The 18,677-nt window shown below is 37.1% G+C and overlaps 1 protein-coding gene across 1 annotated transcript in view; it reads right to left on the bottom strand.

The window, feature by feature from the left end:
* hmgcll1 (3-hydroxymethyl-3-methylglutaryl-CoA lyase-like 1) overlaps nucleotides 1-18,677 on the bottom strand; it is a 44,645-nt gene that overhangs the window by 16,227 nt on the left and 9,741 nt on the right. Inside the window, exons 4-5 of the mRNA XM_041250117.1 lie at nucleotides 12,950-13,045; nucleotides 5,246-5,394 (exon numbers count right to left, since the gene is read on the bottom strand). Of these exons, the coding sequence (XP_041106051.1) occupies nucleotides 5,246-5,394; nucleotides 12,950-13,045 (245 nt within the window). The remainder of the gene's footprint in view (nucleotides 1-5,245; nucleotides 5,395-12,949; nucleotides 13,046-18,677) is intronic.

The raw sequence follows: 18,677 nt of genomic DNA, 5'->3' as shown, positions 1-18,677 counted from the left end.
AACAAAGGTTACTTTGTAAATAAAGAAGTTTTGAATTTTACTAATACCCTATTCAAACATCTAGACAAGTATAATAATGTGCAATCAACTTGTGCTGAAAATATGATTTTTCACTCACAATGGCATTTTGAACATGTGCTGTGATCAAGCTTTATTTAGGCATTGAACCCTTTTCTGCATCTTATGTTTTCTTAATAAAATTAGATTACCAAAATGAGCATGCACTCTTAAAACCATTTTATTCTATCTGTGGCAGATGGAACCTCAGTAGCTCCTTAGATTTCTGATAATCTCCCATCAACCATAAACTCATTGTTCCAATTCATATATTGTAAGATTGTGTAGTCAATATGATGATGTTGTTTTTTTCTCTATTTTCCATATTTTTATATGAAATCTGCACTCACAAAAGGCTTTCTGGTAATCAGTATATCATTTAAAAATAAGTAGATGGCTTCAAATGGTTTTATTCTTACTATCCCCTTACTTTGTACGATGGTTGCAATCATTCAGAGTTCCTATTGTAAATACTGAAAGACTATTTTTATTTTTTGTTAAAAGTTACAAACCACTGGATCACGTTTCCTTTTTGTTTTCCTGGCTATGCACTGCTGTTGCTCAAGATCAGGGGTCTCCAATCCTGGTCCTGGAGGGCCAGTGTCCCTACTGGCTTTTGTTCCAACTGTACCCTAAATTAATTAATTGGGCCTATTAAGTTTCTGATAAGATAAGATTTAGAGTACTGTTGGAACAAAACCCAGGAGGGACACCAGCCCCTCAGGACCAGGATTGGAGATCTCTGCTCTAGACTGAGCAGGGGTCTCCAATCCTGTTTAGTTCACATTAGATATGTCTTTGTGGTGTATGACAGTAGCACAGGTTAACACAAACAGATATTTGAAAAAGAAAGACCAACTATTTGAAATGAAGGCAGCCTCATTTGATGAGAAGTTTTGGTATTATTATTATTATTATTATTATTATTATTATTATTATTATTATTATTATTATTATTATTATTATTATTTATTGGATTAGTCATTTATTTTAAATTGGTTAACACTGCATCACAATATCTTACAAGAAATTAAAATCTGCAAACTTTTCCGTTTTTAAGATAAAGAAAGTGAACGACAGGCAATTCTGAGACTGTGGCAGGGTGGAAGCCCTGCTGGTGTAAATAGTGTGGGTTGTGTTTTTTATTTGTTTGGCAGGGATGGAGTTAATTCCATCGCTGCTGAATCCTTGCACAGAATGTAGCAAGAGCTTTTTTGATAATCAATTAAACCCAGCCACATGCTCTAAAAGCAGGGAGAAATCCTTTGTCTGGGGGGAAGGTGTTTGGGAGCTTATGAAGGCAATGGCGCAGCTTGAACAAAAAAAGTGTATTTTGGTTGGTGTTTTTGTATTGGCATCTTTTTTTTGTTTAGACTTTTTACTTTACACAAAACCACAAAAATAGTCACAGGGGCCAAAATACCATCCTTGACAAACAAACAAATAAAATAAAAACTACTGCCACAGAGACCTAGACAAATGCTTGTCTTTTCCAAATGCCGATGTATTAAATAAATACATCTGCATACAGTGGATGAAGACTGAAAAATCTTTTTTATGATTGAAGACTTGTGTTTACAAACTTAATAACTTAATAATACTAATTATATTATTATTATTATTATTATTATTATTATTATTATTATTATTATTATTATTATTATTATTATTATTATTAATACTAGAAATGGAAATACTACTAGATAATGTTGGAAGGTGGTCAGCAAAGGTGCACCAATTTGTGCCATGAAACACTATTGCTGGTACTGGTGTTTGACAGTTCCCTTTCTAAGAACAAATAAATGCAATAATATGTTAGAAGATTTATATCCTTATACAATGCACAGCATAATATATTGCTTGGCTTATATAGTAGGACTTACAATACAGTATGTGTATTACATGGCAACTACAGCACAATACTGCTATATATGCCAATTATTTTATAACACTATATAATAAAAAATAAAATAAAAAATTCTGTATACAAGCTGGGATGCTTGAGTCAAAGCCAATCAAGCGGAGAGACTCTGCCCTCTCGTGTTTGCTACACCAGCTGCCCGTAGCATATATTCTAAACAAAATCTGTTGTGTTGCCCTAATAAAAACACAACACTCAGTTATCTTTTCTGGAGATGGCATTTAATTGTTATCTTCAGTAAATTAGGTGCCAAGGGAAAGGGAATCAACAAGTAAATTGAAGATCCAATTATAACAGGATGCAACTGGGATGTCTACAGGGTTTGTTTAGCTTATTGATAAGTAATGTGCTTCATTCACTGCAGCCACTAAACACTCACAGTTGGCTTTCAAAAATAATGTGTTAAAAGCCATCTAGCTCTCTTTTTTGTTTTCTTCAAAAGAGTGCTTCTCCTGTTTTAAATTATTTGTTTTGACACATTTCTTTTGAGTCATAATGGTTAAGAATACAAAAATATCAGGTCATTACTTAAATAAATTATTTACAACATATTGTACATCAGATACATTAATAGAGGCCTTAAAATAAAGTGTGAGTTGAAATTTTCTCTATGGTACACCAGTCTTAACAGAATTCGTTTTCAGGCATCAGCTATGTTGGCCAACAAAGTTCTGTTTGGCTTTGTGAGCTTATAGGGCTGGAACTCTTTAGTGTTTATTTTTAAGTTTCAACTTATTGTTTGCTTTGGTATTGCTGCATTTTTCAAATAACTGTTTTTACATGGTGTTTATACTGTAATTACTGTAAATGTGTGGTTCCATGGTAAGTACATTGTGAATGAGCACATGTATAAATGCAGTCTAATTATAGAAGATGCTACCACCTGATATAATTTCATAATTGTATTTGTGCATTGTAACAACACAGTGTGTATGTGTTATTGCTGTGTTACTAGAGTGGTGTTAGATAATGCTAAGTGTTACACATCATGTGTTACAGATTATAAACACTATGGCCCGGATATTCGAAAGGTTCGCAGAGGGTTATGCGCTGTGCACAAATATAATGTATGCATAGCGCAATTTCACCGGAGTAGTTGACAATTTGCGAGATCCAGCAATGTTCAAAAGTATGCACCAAGCACAAAACCAGTTTTGTGATGCACAAAATAACACTGTAACAATTTTTTTTTTTTTTTTTTTGTTCCTGGGTAGTAAGTGTTATTTCCTAATTGCTTATGCCTCAAAAGTATAGAAAATGGCTATTATTCCCCACAAACTTTGCTTTTGTAACCAGGACAGTGATATTTCAAAATATCACTATTTCCAATGGGAAAACGGGCAAATGTGTGTCTTTTCATTCACATAAAGTCAGAAAAAAACAACATATGAATCCAAATTAACATGTATTTATACAAAAGTAATACAAAAATGACTACAAAAGATTTAGAAGTGAGTAGTTTTTCAAGATTTACGATTATACTGTAAATACACATTTGCCCATTTAACCATTGGAAATAGTGATATTTTGAAATATCACTGTCCTGGTCACAAAAGAAAAGTTTGTGGGGAATAATAGCCATTTTCTATACTTTTGAGGCATAAGCAATTAGGAAATAACACTTACTACCCAGGAACAAAAATTGTGTTACATAGTGTAATGCTTTTAAAAAGCAAGCCTTAACACCGCACACATAACTCCAGCACTCACTCACCCAATCACTGAAGTGAAATGCAAGAGCTTTCCAAGGTACTACAGCAATGGAAAGCACCCAGCGATCATACAAGGTTCTGTCCACACATATACAATGATTATATTCAAAAGAACGATTGTGATAGCAGCATCGCTAGTGTTAATACATGTTTAAAAAATATAAAAAGGGAAGCTGCAATCATGATCGTTCTTTCAGACTGAAAAAAAAAAAACGAATCTCTTTCCCAAGCACACTTTTCTGGCGCTGAAAGAATAATTCCATAACAGACTAAAGAGTACAGCACGGTATCATACTACACACCGCTCCAAAGGCCAAATTGGAATGAAAATGGCTAAGTTTTGCAATAAGCGTGACAGGTTTGCAATGCGCAGAATGTTTCCATTACATGCGTTTAGCTAAGTGCCCTATCCTCAGTAACATTGGCAAAGGGGTGCCGTGCCCAAGGGCTCAATCCATAAAATATCCCTGTATCTGCATTCTCCAAAGGCTCCCTTTCCTTTTCATGCCATTAACCCGATAATTCCACACTCAGGTATAAGGAACATTTTGCGAGGAGATTGCGCCTTGCTTCGAATATGGGGGCTTCTGTAAAATAGCACTTAACATATTATGAATAGGCTCCTAGTTGCTTAAGTCTTTCTGAGACCCTTGGGTCATTTTTGGAGAACTGTGCTGAAAAGGCAGGTTATAAGATTGTGTAATGTTTACTCTGACAGGTATTGTTTAATGTAGCTTATTATAAATAAAGAATATATTGGAAGTTTTCTTATTAGGTGGCAATGTGTTACACAATAACAGGTTTCGTGATGTTTTCCTGCAGAACAAGTCAGCTCAAAACAAACACTTTTATTTTTTATTGCATTATTTTGGGTGCTTGTAAAAATATACACCAAAAAGTTCAAGCACTTGTCAAACCTATTTTAAAACTCAACACTTTCCTCACACAATAGTATTTGAGCACCCACTCCACCAAAGAGATGAGTAAAGCATAAAGGTCTCACAATGGACAGTGATTAAAGAAATATTCAAATTGATTTATTTTGCTTCATTACCTCAGTCCAGTGTCAATGACAACACCCAAAACAGTTGAGCTACCTGGGTGGTAATTTAACAAAACCCACAATATATCCATTGCTCATTTAAACCTGTTGCAAAAAATCCAGTTGCATTTATATTTACTTTGGATTAGATTTGAATATTTCAAGCTGAAAAAAAATTTGAATTGCTTTCAAACAACGTTCACTCAAACCGGACACAAGCTGTTAAGATTCAAGATGCAACATGATTTTCCTCAGTCTCTGTGTGGCAGTAGTGCATAAGCCACATTGTTTACAGTTCAGTTCACTTTTGTTTGGCTCTGCGTCCATCTGCCACAGATGTTTTACACAGTTGGCTTGAAATAACAAAAGCTCACAGCATAAAATTAAACATTTACAAGAAAAGGCTGTGTGAAATGCTACTCTTTTGCTTAAACTTTTGAAGATCTTTAAATACATAAAATGATTAACAATTTCTAACAGGTTCAATTGAATTTATGTAGAATTGATACAAACCCACGGACTGGGATATTGACCGCTTTCGCAGATTTGATGACTTCCTCAAATCTTTGCATGCTTTCTTCAATGGAGCAGTTGATATTCTTTCGGCTAAAAGATTCAGAGGCAGTCCCAAACACTGCGACTTCTGTAGCACCAGCTGCCACCTAACAAAATTGAAATCAGGTAACACAGCTATACAGGAGTTCATTATCACTTCATTAAGCATTACATGATTACACGCTGTGGTCAGAACAAACAATAGGCAGCCATTACCAAAAAATAATGAGGCTACTTAAGTTATGTCTTGAGGGGGATAACAGCTTGCTAAACCAGTTGCTTGGCATGCAAACATTGTCTGTAGCCCAGCTGGCATGTAAGAGATACATCTGTATCTATGCTTGTTTGTGAAAAAAAGAGGAAAACTACTACACGTGAGAGTGGTATGTGATGCATACCATCTTGTAAAGTCAATTTAACTTCTAAAATTAACAATCTCATAACCACTTAATGGTTTCCAAAAGGATAAAGCTATACTCTATATCAGAGGTTTTAACTGTGGGCCACGTCCCGTAGAGGTTATTAAGGAGGCACCAAAACCTGGCGATTGTAAAAGCTCTGCAGTAAATGGTAGACTCGGCAGGATGATCAACTCGTTCAACTACCCAGGCCGGGATCACTTTTAATCTGACCAACCCCCTTTTAAATCTGACCAAGTCGTAGCTTCAGACCTATCGTAGCTCAACGATTCTATCGCCCAGCCCTCCTTCATTTGAAAGTGCAGCGGCAGCGGGTTTTAATATCAAAATAGATTTAGGTACACCCACAGTTTATAAATAAGGGTGGGGGGAGGGAGGTCTTAGCTTTTAGTTTAATTTACAGGTTTTGCTGTGTGCGGATTGTAGAAAATTAACAAAGGGTGCAACATTTTATTAAAAACATCTGTTATAAAGTTATAATAAAAAAATAAGCTGGACAAACATTACAGTTGCTATTCGTAATTGCATTAACATTAATAAAGACCATTAGCTTATTGAAATTTTGCACCCTAGTTTTCACATTCTTTATTCCGCTTTTAAACTAAAGGACTTTTTTTTACAGCCTATTCAGTTATTTCACGGTGAAAACCGTAAATTAAACTGATTTTACAATTATTATTATTATTATTGTTATTATTGTTATTATTATTATTATTAGTATTATTAGTATTATTATTATTATACCTTTTATTTCACAAACAAACACACTGAAATGCGTTTCAATGATCATAGATTAAAAGCACTAAGGGCATTACTACTAGTAAGACCAGACTGTTATATAAATAAAAGGTATACTGTAATAATAATAATAGTACAATCAGTTTAATTTACAAAGTTTGGCTGTGAAACAATTAAATGTCTTTACTTTCTCATTTAAATCTGGATTGAAGAACAAGAATAAGTGACTATGTATTGATGTTAATACAATTACAAATACTGATTATAATAAAGTGCATCCACCTTAAAATATATATTATAACTTTATTAAAGATTAGTCGCTTACTTAAATGTTGCACCTTAGATGGTTCGGATTTGATTAGTTGCTTTTCTATTTCTGCAATTTCTGTCATATTTTCTTCGGAAAAGCTACTGTCCAGTGTATCCAAATTAAAACAAAGGTCAAAGTTAATAACAGAATTTTCCATTTTGCTATGTTTTTACTAATAATTAAATGTACAGGATGACATTAGTACACAAGATAAGAGGTATAGGTATAAATACTGCTCTGTGATTGGTTGATTTCTCATATGTGATTTATAATTTGATGTACATATGCTGATTGTAAAATTGATAGTAACATTAACATTCAAGATAAAACAAACAGTCATTGAAAAATACTTGCTGAATATGTTTTGTTACACACACACACACACATATATATATATATATATATATATATATATATATATATATATATATATATATATATATATACAGTACTGTACAAAAGTTTTAGGCAGGTGTGAACAAATGCTGTAAAGTAAGAATGCTTTCAAAAATAGACATGTTAATAGATTATATTTATCAATTAACTAAATGTAAAGTGAGCGAACAGAAGAAAAATCTACATCAAATCAATATTTGGTGTGACCACCCCTTGCCTTCAAAACAGCATCAATTCTTCTAGGTACACTTGCACACAGTTTTTGAAGGAACTCAGCAGGTAGGTTGGCCCAAACATCTTGGAGAACTGAGTCGCTTCGCCTTGTTTCCACGTCGGAGGTATAGCTTTTTGGCCGCAAGTCTTCCATGAAGGCCACTTCTGACCAGACTTCTCCGGACAGTAGATGGGTGTACCAGGGTGCCACTGTTTTCTGCCAATTCTGAGCTGATGGCATTGCTGGACATCTTCCGATTGCGAAGGGAAGTAAGCATGATGTGTCTTTCATCTGCTGCAGTAAGTTTCCTTGGCCGACCACTGTGTCTACGGTCCTCAACATTGCCCATTTCTTTGTGCTTCTTCAAAAGAGCTTGGACAGCACATCTGGAAACCCTTGTCTACCTTGAAATTTCTGCCTGGGAGAGACCTTGCTGATGCAGTATAACTACCTTGTGTCTTGTTGCTGTGCTCAGTCTTGCCATGGTGTATGACTTTTGACAGTAAACTGTCTTCAGCAACCTCACCTTGTTAGCTGAGTTTGGCTGTTCCTCACCCAGTTTTATTCCTCCTACACAGCTGTTTCTGTTTCAGTTAATGATTGTGTTTCAACCTACATATTGAATTGATGATCATTAGCACCTGTTTGGTATAATTGTTTAATCATACACCTGACTATATGCCTACAAAATCCCTGACTTTGTGCAAGTGTACCTAGAAGAATTGATGCTGTTTTGAAGGCAAAGGGTGGTCACACCAAATATGGATTTGATTTAGATTTTTCTTCTGTTCACTCACTTTGCATTTAGTTAATTGATAAATATAATCTATTAACATGTCTATTTTTGAAAGCATTCTTAGTTTACAAAATTTTTTCACACCTGCCTAAAACTTTTGCACAGTACTATATATATATATATATATATATATATATATATATATATATATATATATATATATATATATATATATATAGTGATGGAGTGTGCATTTGTAACTGGAATTTGCAGGTTTTAGGACCCTGGGGTTAGGAGAGGTTCACTTCATCAGTTTGTTTTGTTTTCTTTGTTTTGTTTTGTGTTCATAACAAATAAGCACATGCCACAGCATTTTATTTATCCAAAGTGTACTGGATTTATTATTTACTGGTGATAACGTTATGGGTGAGATCTGCCACCTTGAAAATCCCAAGGAATAAGGGATGGCTTCATTACTTATGGTACCAGAAGTGGGGTGTTATTTAACCACTGACAAACCATAGATGAAATAGTAAAATCACTGTTGCAAGCCACTACTTACCAGCAGCAAGCAATCACTGTCCGGCAGGAGACTAACAGAGCACTGATGGCACAGGCAGAATGGGATTGCCATGAGTGGCAAAGCCTCTTTGAAAGGCTCAGCTCTGCAGGAGAGGGCCAACAGTTAATACGGGTGATACACTTCTTTCAGAAAATGACCCCCTTTGGTGACATCAAGGCATACCTACTGTCCTTTGAAAGAATAGCCGAAAGAGAGTCCTGTCCGATAATACAATGGGCAGGCATTCTGGCACTCGTTTTAATGGGGGGAACACAGAAGGCTTACTCTGAACTCAAGCCTGCTGCAGCCACTGATTAGCAGTGGCTGAAAACGGCGATTCTTCACCTCGGCAGTATGGGCACAAAGATTCCACGCATGGAGCTATGAGGAAGGGAAAACTTCCAGATCACAGGTGTTTGACCTCATACACTTGGCCAGGAGGTGGCTACTACTGGAGACCAATGGATCAACACGTATAGTTGAATTATTGGTGATGGATAATTTTTTGTGGAACTTGCCTCTGAACTTAAGAAAATGGGTGGTCCAGGGTAACCCTAAAAATGCTGATGAACTGATTCTCTGGTGAAGCAGAAGCTTATGGCATTGGACATTACCCACTCCTCTTACAGCAAACCGACATACCTCAACAGAGTCCAACAGGGTGGACTATGTAATACCCATAGAGGTAGAGGGGATGAGTACTGTAGCCCTGTTAGATCTGGGATGTGGGTAAAGTTTAATGTCTGCTGATTTACTGGGAAAGCACGTAATATCAGATAAGTCTGTATTTTTGGATAAGGTTGGGGTGTTGCCTAGGTTACTGTACCCTGTAATTATGGGAAGGGACTGTAGATGTTTTAATGAATTACTGCAAGCCAGTGAGATATTAATTTCCAGGGAAAGTCAGTCAGGACTCTCTAGTGGCAAAGGAAAGTATTGTCCGAGGAATTTCCTTTTGAAGAGGAGATAGTGGGAGATCCAGGTAAAATGAGGAAAACTCGTAGTAAGAAACTGAGGTCTCAGGTTAAACCCCAGAGGCTTCCAGGAGGGAAGTGTACAGGAAAAAGTGTATCCCCCCTCTCCTGTAGCTCAGCTCAACACAGTGAGGATTTAGAATTCCTCCCCGACTTAGAATGCACCCGGGATAGTGAGTGGGGCAGGTTACCAATGTATCTCCTAGATATAAAAAAGAACAACTTAACAATGGGAATTTGCAATATGCCTTTAACCAAATCGTTATTAACAACAACGATTATGGGAGAACATGGGAAGCTGTAATTGTACCTCACTTTATCATTGAAAATAACCTGCAATCTGCAAATGTCCGTGATATTCTTTGAGCCCTGGATGCAGAAGCAGCTACCTCTTTTGTTAAGTCTGTGTTCTCTCTGTAATGCATTGGGGTATGAGAAACGCCCTTTTTTATTTTATTTTTTTTCGGTTTCATTCTGCTCCTATCGGTCTCACTCGGCCATTGAAAGGTTTTCTCGGCTTTTTCCAGAGAAAAAACAACTAGAGACCCATGCTTTATGTCTTTTTGATGATGTCGGCCCCACAGGGTCCAGCATTGGACTGGAAAAGGAAAATTGTAATGTCGAACCGCAAAGGGTTAAACTGCTCAGCAGCATGTTCAGTTCAATCGCAGTACTGTCTGTTCTTCTGGATCTGACATCATCGCACAGGCCAGCTTGTCACAGGAGCCCAAAAGAAATCCTGACTGACCAAGAAACCACCTTTATGTCTAACGTAATGAGGGAACCATACCAGTTATAGAAAATTAAAAAATTAAATACATCAACTACCACCCACAAACTTTCAGGTTTATGGAGAGATGTAATAAAAGCTCTAGAAATATAGGAAGTTGCTTATGGGGGTTATACAGGAAGAGGTCCCAAAGTTGTATACAACCCAATGCCCGTCACAGTAAAAATAGGGGAAGATTTGACAGCAGAGCAGAGGGAGGTAATGGGAACGGGGATGTCTTCTCATACCTACTAGGGAGAACGGGTGTAATAGAGTACAAAATTATAACTTCTGCAGGTGGAAACATACATAGGAAACCATACCACGTCACAGAATCTAAAAGAACAGATATGGCAGACGAAGTCAGGCAAATGTTCAAGTTGGGGGTGATCAAGGTGTCTAATAGTGACTGGTGCAGTCGTGTAGTGAAGATACTGACAGAATTGTGAGATTCTGCATTGACTTTAGACAAGTAAATGAAATTTTGAAATTCATAACCACACTCGATTTAACTAAGGGGTATTGGCAGGTTCCATTGTCGGCAGCCTCTAAAGAAAAAATGGCATTTGTAAAACCAGAAGGTTTGTGTTAGTTTACAGTTTTACCCTTTGGGTTACATGGCACACCAGCCACATTTCAAAGACTAATGAACTACATACTCAGAGCCCATAGCCAATATACCGCAGCATACTTGGATGATGTAGTCACATTTAGTGTAGATTGGCACTCTCACGTATAAAAATTCAAAACTGTCTTAGACTCCCTCAGGAAGGGGAGGTTAACAGCAAACACAAGGAAATGCGCATCAGCCTTACAGGAGACACAGTATTTGGATTTTCATTTGGGCGGGTTTGATAAAACCTCAGACAAATAAGGTAAAGGATATTGAATCTTGCAAAAGGCCAGTTAACAAAAAACAAGGCTTTTTTGGGAGTGTTAGATTATTATTGGAGATTTGTTAAAGGTTTTGCAACAAGAGCAGTCCCTCTGACTGAACTGACAATAGTGTCAGCTCCTAATATGGTAAAGTGGTCAGATGAGCCTGAAAAAGCCTTTATTGATTTGAAAGCAGCGATATGCTCAGATCTTGTGTTAGTGAGCCCAGATTTTGTAAAACCCTTTGTCTTAGAGACAGATGCATCAGAGGTGGGTTTGGGGGCCGTGTTGTCACAAAGTTGAAATGGGGAGGAGCACCCGATATTGTATTTAAGCAGGAAGCTTCTTCCCAGAGGAAAAAAAAAATGCGCCTATAGAAAAGGAGTGTCTGGCCATAAAATGGGCAGTAGAGACTCTAAGGTATTACCGAAGGGGAAGGAAGTTCACCTTGGTGACAGACCATGCTCCCTTACAATGGATGCATAGGCAAACAGCCACAAACACACTGATAACAAGGTGGATTTTGGCTTTACAGCCATATTGTTTTGACCTAAAACATAGAAAAGGGAACAAGCACATAAATGCTGATTATTTCTCAAAGTTTCCACAACCGACCGCAGATTTGTATGCCCGACCCCACAGGATCATGCAGAGGGGGAGGGTATGTGATGGAGTATACATTCCTAACAGGAATATGCAGGCTTCAGGACCCTTTACCATCTTGGTAAAGCTGAAGGTATCGGGAGGCCATGTTGGTAAAGGCTTCTAAATTGTATAATTTATTGGTAAGTTGGTCGTAATGGGAAAAAGCTGATCAGCTGTGACTGATTAAGGCATGTCATAAAAAAGATCACAGTTGAGTTGTTCAGTGATGGGGGTTTGGAGAGAAAGTGTTTGTGAGGAGAGAACAAGAGAACAAAAGAGTGTGAGATTAAAAGAAACAGTGTTTTGGATTGGGGTAAACAGGCTTAGCCTGTCCCTGTTTAGCCAGGGATGATATTCTGTTTAAGTTAAAACTCTGGGAAGACTTAGTTTGGTTTTGTTTGTTTTGTTTTGTGTTCATATCAAATAAACATACGAAACAGTGTTTTCACTTATCCACAGTGTATTTATTATTTACCGGTGATCACATTGTTGGTGAGAACTCCTACCTTGATAATCCCAAGGTACGGCTTCTTCACAATTACTATATTTATATATATATATATATTATATATATACTATATATTATATATATATATATATATATATATATATATATATATATATATATATATATCTCCTCTCGATATATAATTATATATATCTTGTAGAGACCTATATATACCACTTGTCTTTGAATCACTTTATCGAACCCTTGTTGCATATGAGATATAGAAATATGGTGAACAGAAACTTAGTGAAAATCTTGGGAAAAGTTTATATGAGAAGTTTTAATGATGGGCAGGCTGGTTTGATGTTCATCAAGGACAAAAGGCAGTATAGAGAGTCCAGACACAGACTGCGGGTAGACGCTCAGAGCACATTTATCCAATGCTTCAGACCATACATAGCCTAGTTCCTCAGTTCCATTATATAGCATACATGTCACAGAGTACAACCAAAACCCTGATGTTGGCAGGTTCTTCCACTGTGTGTCGCTATTAACAGAGGAACAACTGTACTTACTGCGGCCTGAAAACCCTGTATGTTGGGTGTAAGAACAGGATATTGAATGTGAGGATGTCTCTTTATTCCCATCAGCACGTCTGTGTGATCCGCCATCTTTAAAAATAAATAAATAAATAAATAAAATGCTAAAAGTATATTAGATTACAGCATGCCTAATTTCAAATTATTTTTTCCCCCATCTGTCTTTAATTTTAAATGTGAATACCCTCATAACTACCTACAGTATTTGTATTTAAAATAATACAGTAGTACTGCAAAACTCAGTGGGCTGTAAAACAGGAAGTAGCTTAGTAGAAATGATGTGTACATTGTTTAATTGAAAATGAGATAGTGATAATGAGAAATGAAGAAACTCAAATTAAATAAAAGAAGTATGTCAAATCATCAATGTTAAGAACAAGCCTATTGAAATCATAAAAAGGAAGGTAAATTTGAACAAATGATACTCAAAATTTGAGTCATTTTACTTTTTATGGCACACATTGCCTGTCTTGTCTGTTGCACGCTGAATAGTTTGGCAAATAATTATACCATATTAAACAAAGGGACCCATCAATCAAATCAATTAGCTAAAGAGGCAATCTATTTTATCAATGCTAAATATACATATTGAACAAGTCAAGAATGATCAACCCTCTTGAATGATGCCCTTTGGCTTCTGATAATTAAGTTAGCCAGCTGCAATCCTCATATTTCAGATCTTAATTTAGTGCATTGCTTTTTCAAAGGGTCTTGCAATGGAATTGGATTTCAGTGGTTGCTGAGGAGTGTCCAAATGCATGAAGTAAAACAACAATGCCTGTTCACATTTTTCTGGACTCTTATTTGTGGTTCTCATTATTATTATTATTATTATATTATTATATATTATTATTATTATTATTATTATTATTATTATTATTCAGTTTAATTTAGATTTTTTTCAGCATGGGCACAGAGAACAGAAGTCAATGAACTCCTTTACTCCTTTAAAAGCTAAAGGTCACCATAAAGGAGTTCATTAACAAAGACATTGTCTGTGCCTTAATTTTACATACTCATTCAGTCAGTGGTTTACAGCTTGTTACTTTATTTAGTTTGCTTTACAAACTCTCATTATCCATCCCATGTCGTTAGTAGTTATTCCCCAGAAGCTAATCAAAGATGGGCCTATCCAAAATCAGGTACAGGAAGTGAAGTTGTTGGCTCAGTAGGGGGTGCTAACCCTCTGGGCTAGAACTCAACCATTGTCCCAGTCTAGCTTTACAGTCTGGTGGACTGTGTCTAAAAGACAAGGTGAACCTCCAAATGATTATCCTGATCAATAAGAAAGAACACAAAACTATACAGATTTCTTTGGAATAAAAACAAATATATCAAACTGAACAAACTGAATCATTTTAATATGTTTTTGACCACAGAAACTGCAAACAGCTGGTACAATTAAATTGTAATACTGCTACTTTATTAGGGGCTTTTCAAAGTATTTATCTATTTACACTTGTTTTGTTTTGGTTTTTTTTTCTAAATCTAAAAAAAAAAAAAAGTTACAAATCTAATAAGTAACTTGGTAGCTTAATTTAAGAGCTCCCAGACACATTATTTATTTACTACTTCTGTGACATACATTTTTAATTGTTATTATTACAAAAAAAAAATAAACAATTGAGGTAAATGCTTTATGAATATGACCCAAGATTCCTGCATTAGTTCCATACCATATAAAGACCCTTTAGCCGTGGGTACTAGCACTTGTAGTATGGAATCTAGTATGGACTAATCCATTTTAGTACATTATACCTTATCTCTTCTGTGATGTACAATCACCGTCACTCTCCTTCCTGCTCAACATCACACCCACTTTATGGTGAGGACAGCTTTACTCTTTTTTTCCCCCTGTTCAGTTCACCAAGTACTTATTTTCAATTGCCATTACTATACTTTCATATTTTATTCAACTTGCGGTACATAAGGTTTAGCACACCCAGAGGTATAATAATAGCTTGGCTCTCTTGTTTCCACACATATTTGGCAAGAAGGTCATTTCCTGCTCTCTTTCTTTACCTAGCCAGAATATGTATATTTAGACATAAAATTCCAAGAACTGCAGCCATCTTCGTTTCTTCATAGGTTATGGCCTAATATTATTTGCACCTTTCATCTTTAGTAAGATACAGCAGATGCAGTTAAAATGCAGTAATGTTGTATTTCATTAGATCTTTGTATGTAGCTGGAACTGGGAAGTACTGTTTCTTAAAGCTGTGGGCTTAAGGCTGAGGGCTAAGACTGCTTTATATCTTGAAGACATTAACAATAACTGTTTAGGGATTTCCTACAATTCAGGCCTCTGTAAATCTATGCATCTTTGTAAAGGATTGTCAGGCTAACAAGTCTATTTGGGTTTAAATATAAACTAAATTAACCATGTAGTCCAAATAATTAATATCTCTTCAAGTCACCACATTTTCTACAACAGAATCAATAGAACAGGCTTAGAATTATGTGCAACCATAGGTAGGGTAATTCACCCTCTTATCAATGCAGCCCTATTTCAAATCAATGAAGACGGATATATTATCACTGAAGTTACAGTAAACATGATCACACTATGGAAAGCACTAGAAATGCAGATGGAGATCAAATAGATATATATATATATATATATATATATATATATATATATATATATATATATATATATATATATACACACACACACACACACACACACACACACACACACACACACACACACACACACACACACACACAAATACAGGACTGGCACCAGTTTTTTGTGGATCAGGCAATGGACCTCCAGTGGGCCCCCACTCCCAAAAACTACAAAGACACTGTCTAGCATCAACAATCAAGTTGGAGAAGGGGTTTAAGTATTACTCCTCCAGCTACCTCTGTGACTATGAAGGGAATTTATTACCTTTAATAACCTGGGAATCTCTGGCACTGCTCTGGCACTTCTCCTACCACTCCTACTGCACCTACCAGGTAACCTCCACACCTTACACTCTCTCAACAGGAGTTCCCCCAGGATCAGTCTTGGGTCCTCTCCTGTTACCTCTCTACACCCACTCCATGGGACCCTCATTGCATCCTGTGGTTTCTCATACCATTTCTATGCTGATGATGTTCAGATCTTCCTCTCCTTCTCCCCTTTGCCCCCACATTCCCCTCCATATCTCTACCTGTTTGTCTGCTATCTCCTCCTAATGCACACACCACCTCAAACTCAACTTCTCTAAATCTGACCTCCTTTTGTTCACCTCCTCTTCTTCCCCCTTCTCTGACCTCTCTATCTCCATTCCTCTGGAATCTACAATGCACTCTCTCCCTCCTCCTCAGCCAAGAACCTTGGAATAACCCTGAAACCTTGCTCCTCCTACACCCAGCATATTTTCATTCTAGCACACACCTGCCGTTTCTTCCTGAGTAACATACAAAGAATCCGACCCTTCTTCACCAACTACTCCACGCAACTCCTCGGCAAGGTACTGGTACTCTCCCTCCTTGACTACTGCAACTCCCTCCTGGCCGGCCTCCCTGCGTCTGCCATCTGTCCGCTCCAGCTCATCCAGAACTCCACTGCTCACCTGGTGTTCTCTCTGCCTCACTTCTCCCACGATACTCTACTGCTCCACTCACTCCACTGGCTCCTGATCACCGCTCACATCCAGTTCAAGACTATTATACTCGCCTACTCATGACTTGACCAGACTCCACCCAGCTACCTCCAGACCCTCACCTCTCCCTACACCTCCACCCGACCTCTCCGCTCTGCCTGCAGTAGAAAACTGGCTGTACCACCTTCCGGCACCTCCTCAAGACACATCTCTTCAGACAACACTGTAAAACTCAACTCTTCCCTTCTGAACTATATAGCACTCTGCCTTTAATGCACTTTGAACTTGATCTTATCTGCTCCCTATTTTACTGTATTTAATCCTGTACTTAACCCAATCTGTAGTATTTTGTATTTCATCTGCACTCGTATCTAACCCTGATGTAACTATCAACACTGTTATCTGTTCTTGATCTGCCCAGTTATCAAATCGTACTGTGTTTTGTATTTGCTCTTATTAGGACTGAAATCATTGTAGTTTCTATCTTGCTCTTAACTGTACTGTAATTTTGCTATGTATTTTTTGTATACACTGTAAGTCGCCCTGGGTAAGGTGTTTGCTAAGAAAATAAATAATAATAAAAAATTATAATAATACTTATCACAAAACTATTTAAGCACTAATGGTTTTATACGAAATGGTACGCTTACCAGGTCATGCGTGTCAGAAATTGTTTGTGTGTGTGTGTGTGTGTGTGTGTGTGTGTGTGTGTGTGTGTGTATATATATATATATATATATATATATATATATATATATATATATATATATATATACAGTACTGTGCAAAAGTTTTAGGCAGGTTTGAAAAAAAAAAACATCAAATCAATATTTGGTGTGACCACCCTTTGCCTTCAAAACAGCATCAATTCTTCTAGGTACACTTGCACACAGTTTTTGAAGGAACTCGGCAGGTAGGTTGGCCCAAACATCTTGGAGGACTAACCACAGTTCTTCTGTGGATTTAGGAAGACTCAGTTGCTTCTCTCTCTTCATGTAATCCCAGACAGACTCGATGATTTTTGAGATCAGGGCTCTGTGGGGGTGTGACAAAGTGCCCTCCCCTGTGTATATTATCTGTTATGTGTTGCATGTGGTGTGTTTAAAGGTTGGTGTATAGTCATTGGTACATGGGATATAAACGGGTCTGTGTAACACGAGTGTTTAAAATGTATATGTGTATTTAGGCACGAGGATTGCACAGCACTTCACGTGCAAGTAAAATGTAGTAATATGTGAGCACGGGGAATTGCACTTTATTAATTCACGTGCTGGGATTCAAGTGAATAATTAATTGGTAATTGAATCCCAGCACAACAGTATATATAGATGCACGTTGTCACATACTCGCGGTTGGGTGTTCGGTGAGCGGAGAACGGGATTGGAAATAATAAGTATAATAATAATAACAACAACAACAACAACAACAACAACAACAACAACAACAACATAAAGTATCTGCTCACCGTATTTTTGTTTAGTACTAGTCTGTTTTTGTTTGTCTTTTTATTTTGGCATAGAGTGCTGTGTCCTGTTGTTTTCTGTTTGTTTAAACCCTTTTATTTACAATAAACCGGTGCAAGCAAGCACCATCATTTCATTTCACATCATCTGTCTTTATATATTTCATTCCTTCCTGGTTCTGACTCCGCCCACTTGGCCGTTTCTGTGACAGGGGGCCATACCATCACTTCCAGGACTACTTGTTCTTCTTTACGCTGAAGATAGTTCTTAATGACTTTCACTGTATGTTTGGGGTCGTTGTCATGCTGCAGAATAAATTTGGGGCCAATCAGATGCCTCCCTGATGGTATTGCATGATGGACAAGTATCTGCCTGTACTTCTCAGCATTGAGGAGACCATTAATTGTGACCAAATCCCCAAGTCCATTTGCAGAAATGCAGCCACAAACTTGCAAGGATCCTCCACCATGCTTCACTGTTGCATGCAGACATTCATTCGTGTACCGCTCTCCAGCCCTTCGGCAAAGAAACTGCCTTCTGCTACAGCCAAATATTTCAAATTTTGACTCATCAGTCCAGAGCACCTGCTGCCATTTTTCTGCACCCCAGTTCCTGTGTTTTCATGCATAGTTGAGTCGCTTGGCC

This window comes from Polyodon spathula, chromosome 5 (genome assembly GCF_017654505.1).
Source record: "Polyodon spathula isolate WHYD16114869_AA chromosome 5, ASM1765450v1, whole genome shotgun sequence".
NCBI lineage: Eukaryota > Metazoa > Chordata > Actinopteri > Acipenseriformes > Polyodontidae > Polyodon > Polyodon spathula.
Note: the sequence above shows the minus strand (reverse complement) of the source record. Positions and strands in the feature narration are given on the sequence as shown.